General features: G+C 38.8%; 1 protein-coding gene across 1 annotated transcript; it reads right to left on the bottom strand.

Moving 5' to 3' along the window:
* Positions 1–921: 921 nt before the first annotated feature.
* LOC136280904 (uncharacterized) lies at positions 922–19,476 on the bottom strand. Its single transcript, XM_066166714.1, has 15 exons — positions 19,371–19,476; positions 15,842–15,909; positions 15,483–15,563; positions 15,132–15,385; positions 14,058–14,157; positions 11,604–12,065; positions 9,384–9,847; positions 8,488–9,196; positions 7,839–7,950; positions 7,330–7,579; positions 6,037–6,822; positions 4,315–5,548; positions 3,719–3,975; positions 2,596–2,857; positions 922–1,748 (listed from the first exon to the last, which is right to left on the bottom strand). Exons 2-15 carry the CDS (start codon positions 15,888–15,890, stop codon positions 1,744–1,746), a joined length of 5,025 nt encoding a protein of 1,674 aa, XP_066022811.1. The 5' UTR covers positions 15,891–15,909; positions 19,371–19,476; the 3' UTR covers positions 922–1,743.
* Between the last annotated feature and the right edge of the window lie 494 nt (positions 19,477–19,970).

Genomic DNA, 19,970 nt, shown 5'->3' with positions numbered 1-19,970 from the left:
AAAACATTTTAAAATCATTTTGTCTTGCTCAAAATTTATCATCTTTCTCATTTGAAAGGTTAAATGAAGTTGTTAGTGAACTCCAGAAAGAGCGATATGCCGCCCTAACTCATGGCAAGTTCAAGAAAACTGCAATGCCCCAATTGCCTTGTCTAAGACGGCGAATTGTGCTACATTAGCCTATGTAACATGCGCCATTTTAATTTATGAGGTTTGTTTCACAGCGGTGGTCGAAGATTGCCACCATATATATGTCGCGATGGAACTTGCGCGTGGGACCACATCATGATCACAATCACTCCGACATTACGATTTGTATAAGTTTTTGACAGAGACGAAAACTGCACTGCACGAGTGTTAACCATGTTTGAAAGTTTTTGTTACCGTAAATAAGCTTATGACAATCTTACAGCGTGAAAACCTTACAAAAATTCGGTAAGTCCATTTTTTAGATAAGACGAAGAGATAATCAAAAATCCAGTACAGCTCCTGAATTTTAGCCTCGAAAGAAGAAATACTACCTAGCACTGAAGAGTACAGGTTGAATAACGGCTCAAAAGTAAAGGCCACTCTCGTGTACCATTTCCACAGAAGTTTATGATTCAAATACTGCTTATCAAGATGATAAAAGTTTTAACACAAGCACATTCCAAGTCGGACACTTATTACCTGGAAAGGAGTTAAGGACACCGCTTCATCAAATAGTTGAGACATAGCTCCAAGGAACACTTCATTTATCTTCGAAGATATAACCAAACACTCCCGTCTTAGTTTCACTTAAGTTTCAGCCAGTTTGAACTAAGTATTCCCGACAATTTCCTTCTATAGGTGTTTCATGGTCGAGAAAGGAAAGTACAATGTAGGGGAAAACAGACAACAAAAGGAAAATCTTTCTATGTTCGAATCTTTTTATTTTACTGTATTTCATGATCTATCTATGAACATATAGTACAGAACACAACTGTGATACTCTACAAATACTCGATTTTAGTGCTTGCTTTTACATACGTATATGAAGACAAAGGTCTATTGAATTTTATTTGATAAGGGATGAATTAACGATCGGAAATTTTCCCTCCAAGCACTTCAATGTAAAGTAAACTGTTAACTAAAGCTTGTAAAAGTCAACACACAACGGCGGCACCAACGTACAATGGCACCAACTAGACATATGAATATCCCGGATGAGAGATGCTCCATAAATGCAAAACAGAAATACGCAATTCATGGTTTTTTGGAATAATTTTCAACTGGCCGGCCTAACCCAAAAACCAAAGTAATTACAACAGCCAATAATAACGAAGTTTTGCATCTTTATTAGCCGATGAGGTTTCAAAGGAAATACAAGCAAACTACAAAAATTGGGGGCCAACGATCAGTCGCGATTCTTTTCCGTTTGGCATCTGATTTCTTTCGCACATTGGGCGAGTTTCTAGACCAATTACAGACCGATATAAAGAAGACAAAATCAGTACAGGATGACTTTTTACAGTCAGTTAAGAATTACTCTATATCAAAATTTCAATCAAACCACGAAAACTCCATAGCAATTCAGCGACTTAAGCTCAATCCAATCCAAAAGACCTGCGACCTCTAAAATGCTGTTTTATCTAAACCTTTCTTTTCAGCTAAAAATAAAGTTTCGTGAGAGAAGTTCTAAAATTTTGCAGTTTTTTCTAGTTGCGTTCTGTTTCTTCGTTAAGGTCCTCCTGGTTTGTAGCTATAGCTGCCGAAACACTTTTTTTAGCCTGTAAATGCAACAAGAAAACAAACCAAAATTAATGAACAAAAACTTCACATTTCCCAGAGTATGGTTCTCCGCAAGTAATTGGAATTCGGAATGTTAATTTAATGAGAATAAAAACGAGGAGAACCTGAAGAAAAACGTCGAGAGTAAAGGCGCGGATCGACAACAAACTCAGCCGACATGAAAAACCAAGGTCCAGGATATAACCCAGCCAAATGGTAGGAAGCAAGTGTTCTCACAATAGTACCATCCCTGGTCCTCAGGTACATTGAGCAGCTGTGATTCGTGAATACCTCTGACTGAAGCTTGTTTTCTTTATAATGTTCTCCTAGCAAGCGACTTTTGTTCAAATACAAATAGCATATCATAATATAACTTAACAACCACAAAAATGTATGCACAACTCGCTCTAGAGACATTTTTTTCAGTTACCATCTTTCCAAACAGACTGTAAAAGATCCCTCAAACTAAAATGTATAATTTCTAAAACCCACCGCGGAATATAAAAGAAGAAAAAAAATTAAGGTATAGTTAATAGCTTTTGTTATGACTATGCACGACTCGTGAAACGATATCAGTGGTACATTTCAAGTCACTAAAGACACTGCTGTGTTTTTCCAGCAGGAAAGTGGAAAGCTTAGTTCATTCTCACAGTTATCTCTGAGAAAAGATCAACTAACAAACCATCGTAGTGATTCGAGAGGAGTTAACAGTTCGATGGTTAATCCTTCGACCCAGTTAGTGCTTTGCATAGGAAACATAGGGTTTTCGAATTTCACTACGGATGTTAATTGATCTTCGTCATTTCCAAATTGAAAAGCGCGTGACGTGGGCTTTTCCCTTCTTACCTTGTATAGGTTGAAGACTGACATAGTGCACCTGATGAATATACCCCAGTACTAGTGGCTTGCTTTCGTCAACAGGACAATGTGGCCTGATGACTACATCATTGTGTAGACTGCTGACCACATGAATGCACGTCTCAAAGCAATTCGCTGCTGCACAGAGAATGAGGTGATCACCCCAGGCGCCATCTTGTTTCATATATGTCAGGTAATCAGCCCATGTTTCGTGGCCATGGACAAAGTGACACAGATCTGTTCCATTCGGCTGTAAGAAAAGAATTCCAAATAGCTTTTGAACAGGGCCGAGCATAATTCAAGAAAAACTCCACAAAAAATTAACTTCTTTACAGTGGAAAGGTCAGTGATAACTTTTGAGCGCAGTGAGCAAACGGCAAAAGCTAAAACAAACATCACGTAAGTGTCGCACCACAGGAATCTAAATGGGCAGCAGCAGTTGCGTCTCAACATGATCATGAACCCTTTTGGTGACAGACAGACTCGCCATAAACCTATCTCGATTAAATGTTTAGCCGTTCATAGGTACCCTTACACTTCTAGAAAATGAGAATTTAAACAAATGCGACCGAGCAAGTTAAATGTCCACTAAGTCCTTAAATAGAGAAAACCAAAACATTCAGTGTAAGAAAAATATCGTTTAGACTGGTGAGAAGGTCTTCAATAAACATGTTCGCCTTATTCAGAGCTGAGCTAAATTGACGGTAGCTCATTGATTCTGAATTGATTCTGAAAAGAATATTTTAGTAAGCGTGCGACTTACATAATTAAGTACAACGCTCTGCCAAAGAGTCCATTTCAATTTTATGAGAATGTGGGCAGAGACTTCGTGGACTAAGAGCTTTCGACACAAGCCTATATAGGGTTCCGGTATTATCGAGCTCTAAGAGAAGACACACTACTGTCAAAGTGCCTCTCTCCACGAGTGGAAAAATTGTCGAAACATTCTCAAGTATACCTGATATACGCTTGAAGATATCTGGTGTGAAAGTGACAAGTGTCCCACCAAGGACGAGGAGCTCTTCATGTAACAGAGAGAGAAATAACACAGAAAACAAACCTACAGATCAACCTCTACTTCTTTTTACTTCTGAGCATAACAGCAACTCACCAGTTTGGGGTTTTCCCTGAGGTACTGAACTAAAGACTGTCTCAACTGGCCATGTTGGATTTTGATTCCTTTGACGATTTCTAGTTGTTCTGACAAAGCATGGAACATGCAGTTTCCTGACCCTTGATTGTCAGAAATTCTAAAGCCCTTATCTGATACAATCGTCGTTAACTCCTCTGTCAAGGTAGTGTTGTTGTTGGCCGTGCTCGCGCAGAGTTGCATCCGCTGAAGATTCTGGATAGTTCGTTCGAGCAGCCCTAGAAGCAAAATGATTTTAGGTTTGAGAAGGTTTCAGTTATGACAGAGAAAAAATCCATCTTATTAAAGAAAGAAGTTTCAGTTTAACGTGAATATTTTTTTAACCCACTAGGAATTTTTCCGGTCTCGCCATTGCAAGCTGCGTAAAACTTGTATATGATCTGGCTCGGTGCCGAGCCCACCGCTAGTAAAAAAATATCCGCCCAAATCAGGGCTGAGAGGGACACTTATCCAATCAGGTACTCAGATTTCGTTTTTTTTATGGTAGGTACAACGCTCAAATGAATGAGATCTTTCCTTGTTAGCAGGACCATGTACGGGAAAATAATACAACATACCTGTCCTATGAACTTTGTCCCACATCTTATCAACAAGAATGTCACACTGTTTCTCCCAGCTGAACTGTTCTTCATATGATGTCCTCAGTTGTTCAATCTCTTTAAGACGCTGTGATCTGTTCTTCTTTCGGACACCATCAATTGCCTCAGCCCACACTTTAGGGTCCTCAGAATCAACCACAAAAGATGTGCCGAATGATACAGTGCTCAGTGCGTCTCCAAAACCCGAGTTTCCACTTACAAGAATGGGAAGACCAGCTGACAAGGCTTCCAACGCGGTTAAGCCGAACCCTTCCGTGCGGGATGGCATGATACAGAGATCAACTTCACGAAAACAATCTTTCAATTTCTCCTTGCTTTGCAAAAACCTTCTCACTGTCAGCTGACGTTTAGAAATACCATTCTGCAGCAAATCTTCCGCAACTGCCTCCTGTTTGCCATCAGGTGCACCCACAAAGATCAAATGGTAGGAGTTGTCTTTCAGTTCAGCTACTGCTTTAGCAGCGATATCATACCCTTTTAGACCGAAGTCCTCAGGGTCACCACGACCAAAGGTCAACACCCTAAACTTTTCAGAGTCAACTGAGGAATGATTTAGAGTAGAAAATTCCTTGAATGTGCCAGGAGTGAACGACATGATATCTTGTTGCTTTTCACATGAGCGAAGATAGGCAGAGTAGACCTCCGTCAACTTGGGTCCTACTGCTACAACTAGATTTGTCAATTTACACAAATCTACTTCGGCTGCAGTCTTCTCTTCTCCTCTGGCAATGGCTGTCGAGTAGTTTTTGAACATTCCTAGCTCTTCGGGCGCAGTATGCACTACGTGTACCCATTGGCAACTATGGGACTCCCTAATGATCTGGGCTTGCTTACCTAACTTGGCTCCATGACCCACGACCACGTCAATTATTAGGTCTTTCGGAGGGAAGCTTAACCAGTCAAGAGGGTCGTAGCCTGGACGTCTCTCTGCTTCTTTGATGATAACCTTGTGACTTTCTGCAGCTCTCTTCTCTTCCTCAGAACAAGCAAATTGTGGGACCAAGACAGTGACTTCTACCTCACTACGTTTGGCCATGTGGATGGCAAGGTGTCTGTTGATGGTGGACAAACCCCCCCTTGATGAATTCCACTCATTGGCCAGGAGAGTAACTTTCAAAGTATTGTCGCACTTTGCTGCATGACCACGTACTGATGCAACTTGTGCGGTTCTTATCACTGACGGAGTCAAATCCTTTTGGATAATGACATCAAAACATTATTATTATTATTATTATTATTATTATTATTAAGGAAAAGTATTTCATTTTCCAAGTACGGTATATAAAACAGTTTCACTGAAAAACTACTTTCTTAGAGAAATATAATCTTCTCGTTTCCCTTCACAAAAGTATAACCAGACGGAGGGAAACGAACTGGTTGAGCGCCTACATACATGTCTCGAATCACCCAAAACGTTAATTACGCAATTGCAAAACATTCAACTTCATACAGTATTTCCATTGCTGAATTACTTTAGGATCTCGACGAAGCTGTTATCACCTCAAATCCGAGATCCTTCTTGGACACTATCATATCTCAATCTGTATCAAGATTTTCTAAACAGGGTATTCCGATTCATACGACTGCCATCGCAAATTGTGATATCATTGCAGCTATTATAAGCTCTTCTTAATTGATTTCAGTTACTTCTTGTGAAGACATACCAAGAATGCTTCATACCTGGTTCAAAAACCATTTTTCTTGTCCAGGAACTGTAAGTACTTTATTAGACATGCTTTCCATACAGATCAAAGCCTGTCCTTGTCTCAATTCAAGCAGGTGTAAGCAGTCTTCTTTTGCACAGGACAGTTGGTTGTGGTCTGTGCACTTGCGACCTCCCTGCTGACAGTAGGGGCATTCAACACAAAATTCATACTGCATCCTGCTCAAGTATGGGACCTCCTGTGACATCTTTTCTAAAATTCTTTCCATGAACAATCGCACATTTCTGGCAACTTCTGCCATAGTTGAATTAAACACTAGAACTGCTTCATCAACTCTTTGTCTCAAGAGGATTTTTATGAACTTCTTTTTGCAAATCAGAATCATGTCATGTATGACGCGTCCTTCAAGAACAAACCATGCACCATTCTGGTAGAGCTTTGGAGGCTGTGACGATCCATTTGCACCACACCAGGCAACCGATTTTGAAACAAGGCGAGTAAAAAGACCATGCGGGACAAAGCCTTCTTGGAAATGAAGATACAAAGGACAAGGATCCGTACATGATGGCTCCATTTTACAAAGCTCTTCAGGCGAAGACCTCAGTTGACATGGTACAAAGTACTGAACGTCAGCCGGAGATGGTGAGTATTTGGCAATCAAACCAAACTGCTCCATCATATCCAAGATGTCTCCCTTGTTGACGCCTTGCTGAATAAGGGGTGAGAAAACATGATCAACAAGCTCCATCTTAAGCACACCACTTCTCTCGAGCTCAAGCCAGCACTTGGAGTGCACAGGATCCTGAAACAACCAATTCCCTTTTTAAAATAAGATCAATCTAACAGTTTTCCTTTAAAAATACCCTATTTATTTTGCAGTGGACTAAAACATTTCCTTATTCCCCATAACTAAGGGTACAATGAGTGACAAAAGTAGTTGGTACGCCTCCCCTTAGTAAATGGACAAGCTACGTCCACGTACTCAACATAATAGGAAAAGTTGCAATTCATCCCTAATTAGTTACTTTAATGTCCCCCTTACCTCCCCACTCCCAAATAATGTCACATTATAGTAAGGACTATTTTTTTTTTTAACTAGGCGGTATTGGAATGGAGGAGAGGGGGAGACACATGAACGATATAGAGAAAACTTAAAATGTTTTATAGAGTGCCAATAAAATAAAAAATACAAGGGAACCAACAAACAGACAATCGAATTAACGTTTTTTCGTAAAGCGCAAGCGGGAGGAAGGTAACAAGTCCTGCCATCTGTAATCATCTCGATGCATAGTAGATTATCTTATCCTACCGCTTTTTTGAATGCTGGGATGGTTATAAGCTTCTTGAATAGATTGATTAACCACTGCGCCTTCAGAATGACTGTACTGCGGTGTTTAACAATCATTCCTAAGTCGTGATAGAAATTCAACATGGTGTGAAACTGTCCATCGTCTTCTATGAAACACACATCCTTGGCATAGGTTTGAAGATGGACAGTATTCGTGTGGTATACATTGTCAGCTACCAAAGCTTCAATGACCTTTTCAAAGTTAAACCATCTAGAAATAAAAAAAAATTGTAATCAGTCCTAACTTACAAAAAGGTATACATAAATCGTGGCGGAAGCATAGAATGGTAGAATGAAGTAAGCAGCGAATTCGGCCTGTATGTAGCGCACATGTAGCGAAATTGAACGTAGCGAACCCGACAAGAAGCGAAACCGGCTGTGAAAGCCATTCCTACGTTTCAGTACAGCTGTTGTTAAAAAAAATGAGCTGAACATCTCTTGCGCTTATATCATTATACATCATACTTCACCTCACTGGTATCTTCTCTCCCATGTAAGGTTCCTTTCGAAGTACTTCCAGGATTCTCGCTCGAAGAGCATGAATTCCATCAGCACTAGCGCCATCATTGTCTTCTTCTTGACCTTTCAATTATAAATTATGTGAAACAATTAGTGCTGTTGAGAGAAGCCAGGGAGGGGCAGAGATTTCTCCTTGGACTTTCGATAGGAGTTTGATGCCAACTTAGACCATGATCCCCAATTTCGTACTCGGAAAGGTCTATTTCTACCGCAGAACTCTAAATCACTTCCTTGCAAAGTATTATAACTTTCACTAGTTGAAGATAATTTGGTCAGCAAAAACATTCGCTATGGTATTTACATATGCAGTCCAGGTTAATACAAGAAAAAAGAAAAGGAAAATAGAGAAAATTACATACAAAAAAAATCCCAGAATAACCGGAGCACTAACAAGGTGCCAACATCATAAAGAGTTAAATATCCAGATTAGGACAAAAGAATAAGAATAGGGAATAAGGAATAAGATGTGAAAAAGCAACCGATAAATCTTTAGTGAATTCAATCAACTTTATCTAACGATGAGTTTGTCTGTTCGCTATAGAAATCACAATAAACCCAACTTCATGAACACATCATGTTGAACCCAAACACATGATTTACCTGCTTGAGGATTTCTTTGAAATTTAAAGAAATTCCAGAATTTCCGTGCGAATGATTTGTCTCCTTGAGTGTTATCAATGTAGAAGAATGGTCGGATCACATGTTTTCCATATTCCTTACTGGAAATCTCACGAAGTATCTTGGATGTAACATCTTTAGTATCTTCATATGGCTTGTCAGCATGGGTGCCGACGATGAACACTGGAGGTCGGAGATAGGGGAGCTCGTTAGACGTTTCAACCATTTCTTCTCCAGTTGGTGTCATATTATGAACTGTCACGAGCCACGACAGCAAGTTCTCCAGATTTGTCTCGTTGCTCGGGTTCTCCAAAGGTACTTCATGAGTTCCCTCTCTGACACATGGCTGAGCCCGGGCATTCAGTGGCTTGTTAAGGTTGTGAACTACGATGTACACAGCTCTTGACGAAAGAAATACCGGGTGAGCAGCATAGTACACTTGCTGACCCGCAAAATCCCACACATCTGCGGTTATCGTGGATCCTTTCTCGATATGTGCACCATCAGCATCCTCACCTTCAATTATCATGTTCTTTAGGAGTTCATCAGCCTGTTTTTCAACGGCAATAGGAAGTACGGTGGCGTTGATAGCCATTTTGGACTTTGTGCTTAGATTATCTCCTTCATGAACTTCGCTTAAAGGCTCGGATCTATCTGGAAACTTAGTGGCCGGATCCTCGTACACGGAAACCTGGCATTTTGAAATAGGACGAGATATCAATATATATAGGATACATATGTTGATGCATCTTCATTTACACAGAAGATGTCGATCTACCCCCTCATGTCAAAACAATGAAATGAGCATTAAATGTGTGAATTCGTTTGAGATCATTCATAAAAAGTCGGGTTTCAGAGTAAAAACATAGTAAACGGACCTGATCGGCGACAATATGTTTTGTGTGCAATTCCTCTCCTGACTCCACTCTGCGTTCTTCCTGATGCTGTGCCCCTACTGATTTCATTTCCGAGCCTTCCGTCTTATCACCAACAATCATGTGATACCTTTTTGTCGCTAACAGTTTTGCTATATCCGTTGTACATTCCAAACAATCAGAGAAACTTGACTTGTTCGCACAACTAGGAGTCCAGTTCTTAGTTTGCTCAACTTCAATTTCGAACTTTGATGGCTCTATTTCGATCCCGTCCGTGCTCTGTTCCTTGAAGTCAAATGGCAGACCTAAAAGAGTCTTCTTTAAACTTGTTTTACCGGCACGATCCTGGCCAACCAAGACTATGCGACCGCGATAAACATTCACAAATCCATCTCTAAGGGCCTCTTCATAAACCAGTCTTGCGGAATGTCCTTGCGCCAAAATTTCAGGAGGAGGAGGAGCTACAGCTGCAAGTGAGGGAAAAGTAAAATGTGATATTGCACTAATTGCCTATTGTAGAACAGTAAAGTGAGAAACAAAGAACATTTCTATGATACATCATGACCTTTTATGACATAAGTAGTAACTTTGTCTAATCAAATTCAATTGCGTGAGCGTGCTTCATATTCCTACTGTGCACGCTCATGACGTCGGCCAACAGACAGCATCTTTGTTTTTCTTTTGAATGAGAGAATTTTGTATTCAATCAGAAAATAAAGTTCATTTACACGCATGAATTCACTTGTGAGTTTTTTGATCAATCTAAGACAAGATCATTTGCAGCGTAGCGAAATGTTTTCCTGAAACAAAATTATCAACGCGCTGAAGCGTAACAGAGGGAGTAGTAACCCTTTTACAACATTTAAACCATCGGGTTGAAAATGTTTTAAGACAATTGGTTCATACATCAGCTGTACGTTCATCGAGATATGAAGCAATTGGGATCTTTTGTACTCTACAAACTTCCCGCGTGCTTCATATCTCGATGAACGCACGCTGACGTATGAACCAATTGTTAAGTGGAGGGTGATACATGTAATACAAGGAGCACATTACTAAAATTAACTTCCATGAAAGTCGTATCAACTGTTGGAAGATTAAATGTTTTCGGTAGAAGAGAAAATGATTTTTTTCAAAACTTCAGCTAAATCTGTGACATAAGACTTCCTCAACATTTTCTTGTCGCAAAATAGTGACGGGATTTTTCATCTTTCTTGTATAGTGAGCAAGCCTGGTTCTATTGTACCATTTTTAATTTTAAATGTCTGGAAAATGGTTTCTAAAGTTGTGACGTACACGAACACTGCATTCAACAACAAAACCAGCCTGTTTCCGACGGTTACGCTTTTTTCAAGTGCACACCCCGAGACTCTAGAGCCAGAACGATTGGTTGGCAAATTTGAATTAAACATGCCCACAAAGGGATTATCAGACGAAGCTTGCAACGATTCATATTAATATCAATCATCATGATAAATAAAAGAGTAAGCGAAGGTTGCATTTTTAAGTGTACAATCGACTCTCGCCCTACGGACACCTCGCTATTACTGACACCCTACCATTGCAGACAAGAGGCATCCCCCGGAGAAACGCAGAAAGAAATGACTGAAAGTACTCCCGCTATAACAGACTCTCGCTATTGCGGAAATGCGGACACTTTCATAACCCCCCGCGCGACATTTCACTTCTTTTTTCTCTTGCTATAGCGGACACTTCGTCTTAAATCCTGACTAACACACTATAAAGTGACATTACTATAAAGGAAAAGAAAGAAACCATTCTTCAATTGGGTGCGAACATGAAAATTTCCCGCTTAATTGCGGCCAGATCTTTTTCCGGTTCATGTTAGAAACTTTATTTTTGCGTAGTTACATATTATCTCATATGTTGCAAGACAAAACAATTTTTTTCTCTCGTAGTCCGCTATTACAGACCCTCGCTCTTACGGACGCGAAAGCTTCCCCCAACCCTCATCCCCCCCCCCCCCTCTCGTGGGTGTGTTCAATAACGAGAGTCTACTGTATACGCCAATTTGGATCTCTACGCGACGACGGAACGACAGGCTTGACCTACTTGAAGCTCTAATCTGACCAAGGAAATTCCTTCAGAAACTCTACATTAAGATAAAAATCAGCACAGCGCTAGACACACAATCCTTACTCCAAGATAACATTGTACTGGAGTATAGAAAAGATTTATTGCCACATATACATGTAACACTACCTGCAATGTCTACGAAGATCGTTCTTGTAGTCTTATCCACATGCTTAATAAGACTTCTGATCTCCTCTAGTGTGAGCGGATTTCCTTCAACCAATAGTTTTCTAAGGTTAGGCAGTTCTCTAACCACATCAAGTTTCTTCAGTTGGTTATTTCTCAAGTCCACCTCTTGAAGTCCTTTCAACCATCGCATGCTTTTAGGCAGAAAGGACAATCTGTTGTCATTCACTTTTAGGCACGTCAAGCTCTCCAATGGGAACAAATACAAACCAGGTAGATTTAACAAATTGTTGTAGCTCAAATTCAGCGATTGGATATATGCAGGTAACAAAGGCCTCCACATAAAAATGCTCATGAGAAACTCCATCTCAACGCTGTTCAAATTCCGCCCACTCAGATTCAAAGTTTTCCTTCTCAAAGCCAGCTTTTGTTTGACTACGAGTTGGGTTCCAGCTGAACGTTTCGCTACAAAATCGAATGATTCGAAAAAAAACTAAGCACCACATGACAATTCCCTGTCAGCTTTGTCCCTCCATATCCTAAATAATGCCTACACCTATTAGACATAAAGGCTTTTCTGACAAACTATACCTGGAAACCTTTATTAATAGGAAAGAAGTGCTAGGGTTTCACATTAAGACAACTAAACACAGCTCAGACAAATTGATATAACTGGTTTAGATAACAAGAGCAACCTAGTTATAAAACCATGAACAAAACATTATACTTATTTTTTCTTCTGGCAAACATAAAAAAAGATTCTGCTATTCCCAATTTTTTTGTCTTTTTTCCAGGAATGGGGGGGGGGGGAGAGGGTGGGGGGGAAATGACCGCTAGCCATCCAAGCACATGCTTGATAAAAGCAACCGCTGCCACAACAGACATACACTTGTAACTAATATTTTCCCACAGTCACCCCTTCGATTCCTCTTTAGTCAGAAACCCATACTCAACAATTTTTTTATCATAAGAGTATTAAACGCAACAACAGGTCAACTAAATTATTGACAAACACTTGTCTGCAAAAAAAATGAGATTTCTGTCAAGGCTTATCCACTGAAAGTGTTCTCATTTCCATTAATGAGTGCTGGAGAATGTTCCACAATGATCACTCGGCAGGAATTGCGTTGGTAGAATTTCTGAAGCTTTCGGCAATGCTTCTCATTCACTGTCATGGCCGAGCTCCATGTTATCAGCAAGTCTGGCTTCATACAAGAGTGGAGTATGTGATAATTTACAAAGCATTCTCTTTTAAATTATGTTATGATAAGTCCTTTCATATTTTCTTCCGCCTGAGTCGCCTCTGGCCGACGCATACTAGGGAATTCTATCTCAACGTAGGTTTTATACAAAACCAGAAGGAGAGTGTTGCAATGCGTGCAAAGCATATCATTTGCCAAACACATATTAAGAGTAAACACATCTACTTAAAAAAGCAGTGTAATTGATAAGGCAGTTTGTTGCAAGATGGTGCAGTGAAATGATTAGAGCCCTAAATCGCAAGCTGCTCTGGTACCTCACATGCCAATGGGTTCAAGTGCAGACTCTACTTTCACTTTTTAAGACAGATCAATGGATAGGGTAATTTAGCACTATCAACTTAATTGATAACGTAAATTAGCCACCGTGAAGAATTTTAAAGCTGACGTTTCGAGTGTTAGCCCTTCGTCAGAGCGATTAGAGGCATTGTGGATTGTGTGTATGTTTATCTGCAGAAAATGGAGCTACACTATTGGTGGGAATATGGTGACGAGAAAACAAGAATAAATTAGTTGAATGAAAAAGCACCCGCTGATACCGTGGGGATTAAGAGTGCCGATTTGAAAGATAAATTTTTGCTCTAGAGTTTGGCGGCTTTCCGAACTGCCTACATGTAGGGAAAGGCCGCAAACTGCCATACGCTGCTCAGAATGGTTAAGGAGATTAAAGTCTCTGGCGACTGGTTTGGATGCGTCCTTGTCACTTCTTTCTACGTCGCGATGGTGTTCTCGGAATCAGTCACCTAACCGTCTTCCAATGTTTCACTAATGTATAAACTTTTGCAAAAAGTTGTTATACATTGGTGAAACATCTTTCAAATCAGCACTCTTAATCCCCAGGGCCAGTTAAATAAAAGGCGCTCGTTGATACGGTGGGGATTAAGAGTGTGCGGCCTTTCCCCTATATCTAGGCAGTTCGAAAAGCTGCAAGACTCTAGAACAGAAATTTATCTTTCAAATCAGCACTCTTAATCATTTTCTGCGTATAAACACACGCACAACCCACAACTCCTCCAATCGCTCCTGCGAAGGGCTGACGCTAAAAACGTCTGCTTTGAAACTCTTTACGTTGGCCAATTTACGTTATCAGCTCAGTTGATAATACTTAATTACCTTGTTATACTCTCCCACCGACACAGCACCACAGTTTCTTTTGAAACTTACCCCTTTAGATCAATGAATAGTCAATTCTACCTACCTACTTTGGAGAAAAGGTCTACCACATTTTCGCCTGTTAGTGCTGACACTTCCATCAAAATCTCAACAATATTGTTTCCATCTGCATAATCCTGAGCTTCCTAAAAGAACAACATATAAAACGGGAAATCTTCCACCACTAATTTAACAGTGTGTGTAAGCTGCATCTCTGGAATAACTCTGAGTTAATTTGGAGAATACGAGGAAAAGAAATGTAGTATACCATTGATTACCGAAAAAATAGGTCTAATCAATTTTTGTTGAAAATTTAAATTTTTGCAATAAAGTCTGGTAAGAGAAGTCTTGAGAAGCACTGTTGTCATTAGTAGTGATTGTTCTTTTGACAACCTGAGCGTCAGTCATCATTAAAGTCCAAGGAGGAGTATTGGTAAAATGATGTAATTCTGCCTCCTGAAAAACTAATTCGTTACTTTTGCTGTGATGTCATTGATTGTGACAATCGGGTAACATGATTCCTTCCTCATTCAACCGTATGTGAATTAACTCATTGTTTTCTGTCTTACAAACAAAAAAGGCAAACAAGAATAGTTCATTCTAATAGGTCGCTTTGTTACGTCAATGTTATGAAAAGGTTACTTGCGAGGTGCCAACGTCAGATTGTTGACATATGCCTGGTGAGCATGGTGTTGTTGACTTTGGTTGAAACTGGGAAGTCTGCCTTTTAGCGAGCTGGATGTCAAGTGCCTGATATAGTTGCTCTACGCGGGTTTCGTAACAAACAAGATTTTAAAATACACGTCGGAAATTCCCATGTTTTGACGTTAATACAGCAAGATACATGTAAAGTCGCAGTGTAAATAAGCACTTACTAAAAATGCATTCTTCTCCATAAGATACAACCTGACAAATGATTTTATACCAAGGACATAATAAGAAATCTTACAAAAATCATCCAAAGAGCTTTCATAAACCACCTCACTTTACCATCCTTTCTCAAAGATGGTTTGCATCATTCTCTACAAAAACCATTAAAAAAAAACCTTTTGACCTATGTGATTTCATGTTTACCACATGTAGCACACTAGCATTATATAAACATGGCCACATTACTTACCTTAAAAGACACCTCCCTTCTACTTTCAAGATCCGCTTTATTCCCCACAAGAGCTACAAAGGCACCTGGCCTGGCCCGTTGAGCGAACTCATCAACCAACTCCTTTGCTTTCTCAAATGAACGTCTCTGTGTTATGTCATACACAACAAGAGCCCTTGCATTCTCGAGGAAAAAGTCCGAAACAGAAATATCCCCCATTACAAGTGTTACTATCATGTTATGATCCAGACGTACTCTTTTAAGAAGGATGTTCGCTGAAAGGACAAATGAACATGGCTTAGGACTTAGATCGCTGAACTTTCTAAAAAATCATTGGATCATTTTTATGCTCATTGTTAAACGTTTTCTTACCTTCGCGAAAAGCTTCGGTGTCATGAGAATTGCTATTAACATATCTGTTCAGCAAGTGCGATTTGCCCACATAGGGCCCTCCTGTTTCATAACAGAGGTCAAAAAACGAAAAAGAACTTGAGATTATTTTTTGAGATATGATGAGGAGTGCAAAGGTCAGCAAAAAAATCACATACTTGAACTTGAAAAGCTTACAACTGTAGAAAGAAGACATCAATCAACTATTGGCCTCTAATAGTTATTTTCTGTGACACAACCATGAAAGTACCTTACATTTATATTTTGAGGAAACAAAAACTAAAAAATTAAGTTATAATGATAAATTGACTATTAATTAAATTACTTTCATTTGCACTCACCTGTAACTGCCAAAAGATATGCCAGTTCTATATTTCCTTTACCAATCATGTCAATTTCTATCTGTGAACTTCAAAATGATACAAAGCATTTCATAATTAAATGTGTGACATTGTGTGTTGTTCAGTATACCTTAAGGAATCCCCCTTCTCCCTGGGCAAGTAAGCATTTACTTGTTAACTACTCAAGCTGCTAAAAAAAAAAAACAAACAATCAAAACATTTTCCATAAAGTTACAAAATGGAGTTGATCTCCACTGTATCTTGAAAAAAAAAATCTTAAGTTAAATAGACACAGGTTGGTAAAATCATTACTGCCAGTGGCAATTATATAGTTTAAATAATTTGGGTTTTTTCCCTTGAGAGTTTTTTTTAACAAAGTAATTATAGAAAAGTAGTTGGTACAAAGGGATTTATAACAATCAAATATGTTCAAAACTATCTTGATCTGGAATTCGAAATTTTAAACTACTTACAAAATAAATTCAATTAATTAGGTTCCACATGAAAATACTCGTTGGAAAAGCCTCACCCAGGGTTGTTCTCCCCCCCCCCCCCCCCCACTATTTTCCGGCAAGCGAATTACATTTTTTTCTTTCACATGATTGAGTATATTATTTTTTCATAATACAAGTGGTTTGAATAGAACAATAGAGAGGGGATGTTGATTGACAGCAAGTAAAACCATTTACTGTATATGATCTAGAGGTCACTACAGGAGGATTTATGTTCTGTTTTGTCTCATCCTCCTAGGAAATTAATCTTTCCCTCACCAATAATAAAACAATTTCCACCAGAAAAAGCCCTTTTTATAAGAATTCTCTATATCAAATAACAAAAAGAGAAGCATTATGAGTGCCATGCAAACTTCATATATATATATATATATATATATATATATATATATATATAACTAACTAACTGCAGACAGTACTGTTTTGGCCTTCTCTAAGGCCATGTAGCCACCCCAAGTGATCTCACACATGTGGGATCATCTAAGCCATGCCAGAGTGCTCAAACTAGAAAAACTAGTGGGCATGCATAATGCTAGCAGCAGTGACTCATCCTAGTAGAGTGCTCAATTTGGACATGAAAGCAAAGCTTTGTATGCCAAAGAGCTATATAACTATATATATATATGTATCTATATATATATATATATATATATATATATATATATGAATGATCAACACATCAGGCACATAATAGGTCAATAAAAATATAGCCTGTTTTAATATGAATTTTTGCGAAATTACGTCCCCAGTAACATTCACAATGGCTGCAAAGATAATTCTCTGTGTTAAGCTATCATAATTTAACACACCAGTTAAAGTAAAAACTTTGACTGATAACGGATTGTATCCTGCAGAGTATTCAGTTTATTTAGGTATTTCTGAGCCATACAGTGGTTATTGGTAATGTCCAGAGTGGCAATTAACCAATGGTCAGAATTATGAGGGCAGGTATTAGTAACAAAGCATTGATGATCAATCAGTAGGCAGTTAGCTCTGACAGCCAGTTTGCTCAACTGGCTCCTTTCATGTGGCTGTGCTATGTGTATTTGCAATTATTTTATCAAGGATATTTTCATCTATTTGGTATACTTCCATTACCTAATTTCTTTCATTTACTTATCACTTGTAACGTCTAAAAAAAGGGCTTTTGTAATTCAGATAAAATCAGCTATTCTCCAAAAGTTCTTTTAATTAGTAACCCTTGGTTTGATTTTATCTCACAGTTAGTTGTTGTGACACGACAGTGCACTGCCTTCCCTGGGACCTGATTACTTAGCGAATGGTATAGAGAAGAATCCCTGGCTCTATGGAGTCATTCACATGAGTCCAGTCAACTGTGCTGGCTCAGTTTTGGACATCTAACCTCACCATTCTCTCCTTTACCAAAATATAATGTCAAAAGCCTTTCTTAATTCATGCCACTAAGTCTAGTTGCCAACCATGCAATCTTAAGATTGAATAATAAGGGATGTAAGTTTCTAAGGAAACTCTGGTGCTGCGTCAGTGGGAGAGTATAACAAGGTAGTTTAGTATTATCAGCTGGGTTGATGACACAAATTGGCCACCAAAGAGAGTTTCAAAGCTGATGTTTTGAGCGTCAGCCCTTTGTCAAAGTGAATGGAGAAATTGTGGGTTGTGTGTGTGTTTTCATGCACAAAATGGAGCTACACTATTGGTAGGAATATGGTGATAAGAAAACAAGAATAAACTAGTTGAATGAAAAGCACTGGTTGATACTGTGGGGGTTAAGAGTGCTGATTTGAAAGATAAATTTTTGATCTAGAGTTTTGCACCTTTAAACCAACCATGCAATCAAAAGATCATGTGCACTGTAGTTGCAACCAGTGCAACCTTAAGATCTATTTGCCATCCATGTAATCTAAAGATGTAGTTGCAACCATGCAATCTAAATATCTAGCTGCCATCCACACCATTTAAAGATCTAGTTTCTAACCATGCAATCTAATATCCAGTTGCCAAAAATGCAATCAAGAGATCTTGTTGTGCAATCTAATATCTAGTTGCCAGTCATGTATATGCAAGTAAAACTCTATTCAAATTATTAGAATGAAATTCTAACTATAGCTAAATTGACCAGTTACCAGACAGAAGTCTACTATCAAAAAGCATAAATGTTGATAGCAAAAAATACCAGAAGTATGAGGGAACAACGTCTGATAGTCAGAATTATAATGAGGATTAAAATGCACTGATGACAGCGCTTTCAAAACACACCAATAACAAGACTAACAGTAAAGCAGTTGAAATGCTGTGATCAATACACGATTATTAGCCTGACTCTTACATTGTGGGACAATTGATTAAATTTCCATCTCTAGATTCTTAATCATATGAAATATTTGAAAACTGGTTTAACTCATAGAATTTAAGATTTATCAACGGAGTTGTATGACGTGATACGTTAGCCAATGAAAAAAAAACCCTTTAATAAAATCACAACATTCCCTCCTAAAGAAGAAAACAGAGATTTCCGTGTAGCCCCGTAGTGTTCTGAAACAAAGTCGTAGTCGCGTTGCCGTTTACACCATTGTTTTCTTTATCCTAGTAGAACATAAGTATAATGAAGTCGCCCTATGTAGCTGAGCGGAATTTATCAGCTGACTGTTTAATGACTCGCTACCTTTGCCGATTAAACCACAAACTTATTAATCAACCTATAACATTCCCTCTTGAAGAAACAATTTCAGTCCATAAATTCCATATTGCTATAAATTGATTACCCGAGATGAAATTATCACTCGCTTTCTCTCCAGATATCATCATGATATCAGAGAACATAAAAGCAATTCAAAATCAAACAACTAAATACTCTAATAACTTTCAATTACTGTGCTTCAACTGTGATTCATTGTCGTATTTGGAGCATATTTCAAAGTAAATCAGAAAGCTTAGTAGTCGAATTCTTCACTGATAATTAAGTATGACGCTGATTGCATCTTAATTTATTTTGCAATTCTTACTTGCATTTCGCTAAGTAAACATCAAACACCTCTTACCTTAACAGGAGAAACTAGAGACTATACAGGAGCGAGAGATAACAAAAAAACAGCCATAACATTCGCCTAAACAGCAGATAAACACTCCAGTTAAGTCAAAAATCACTTCCGCCCTACTAAGGCCCAACATGCATTGCCCGTCAGCAAAGCGTTCACTCCTTCTATGTAAGTAAACGAACCCGTTCCAGTTGAACCCAAGCGTGATGTGCGTGACTCTGATTTGAGAGTAGTCACGCTAAGTTAAAGCAAGCGAAATTTGTAGGACAATTGCACGCTATTCCAGGACGAATTGACTGAAAGATCAAAAAGGACGAATAATGTAATATTTAGGGCCACAATCATGAATATAGATCGCAAGATTGATCGCGCTGTTTCAGTGCACCTCGTTCATGGTAATTAATTTTGAACCTGTATGAGTGGACCTTAATCTGAAGGATTTCTAATGATGAATAAACAAATAAAAGTTTATCTCGGTTTAAGGACTAGTTTGATTTTTCTTTTTTTTTTCCACTGTTTTCCCGGCCTCTACTCCTTTTACTTCTATGTCTTCTTTGTTCTGCGTCACTCGTGAGCGAAACAGGTTAAATTCTTACAGAGAGG

The sequence above is a fragment of the Pocillopora verrucosa genome, chromosome 5 (genome assembly GCF_036669915.1).
Source record: "Pocillopora verrucosa isolate sample1 chromosome 5, ASM3666991v2, whole genome shotgun sequence".
NCBI lineage: Eukaryota > Metazoa > Cnidaria > Anthozoa > Scleractinia > Pocilloporidae > Pocillopora > Pocillopora verrucosa.
This window is presented reverse-complemented; position numbering and strand designations above follow the sequence as displayed.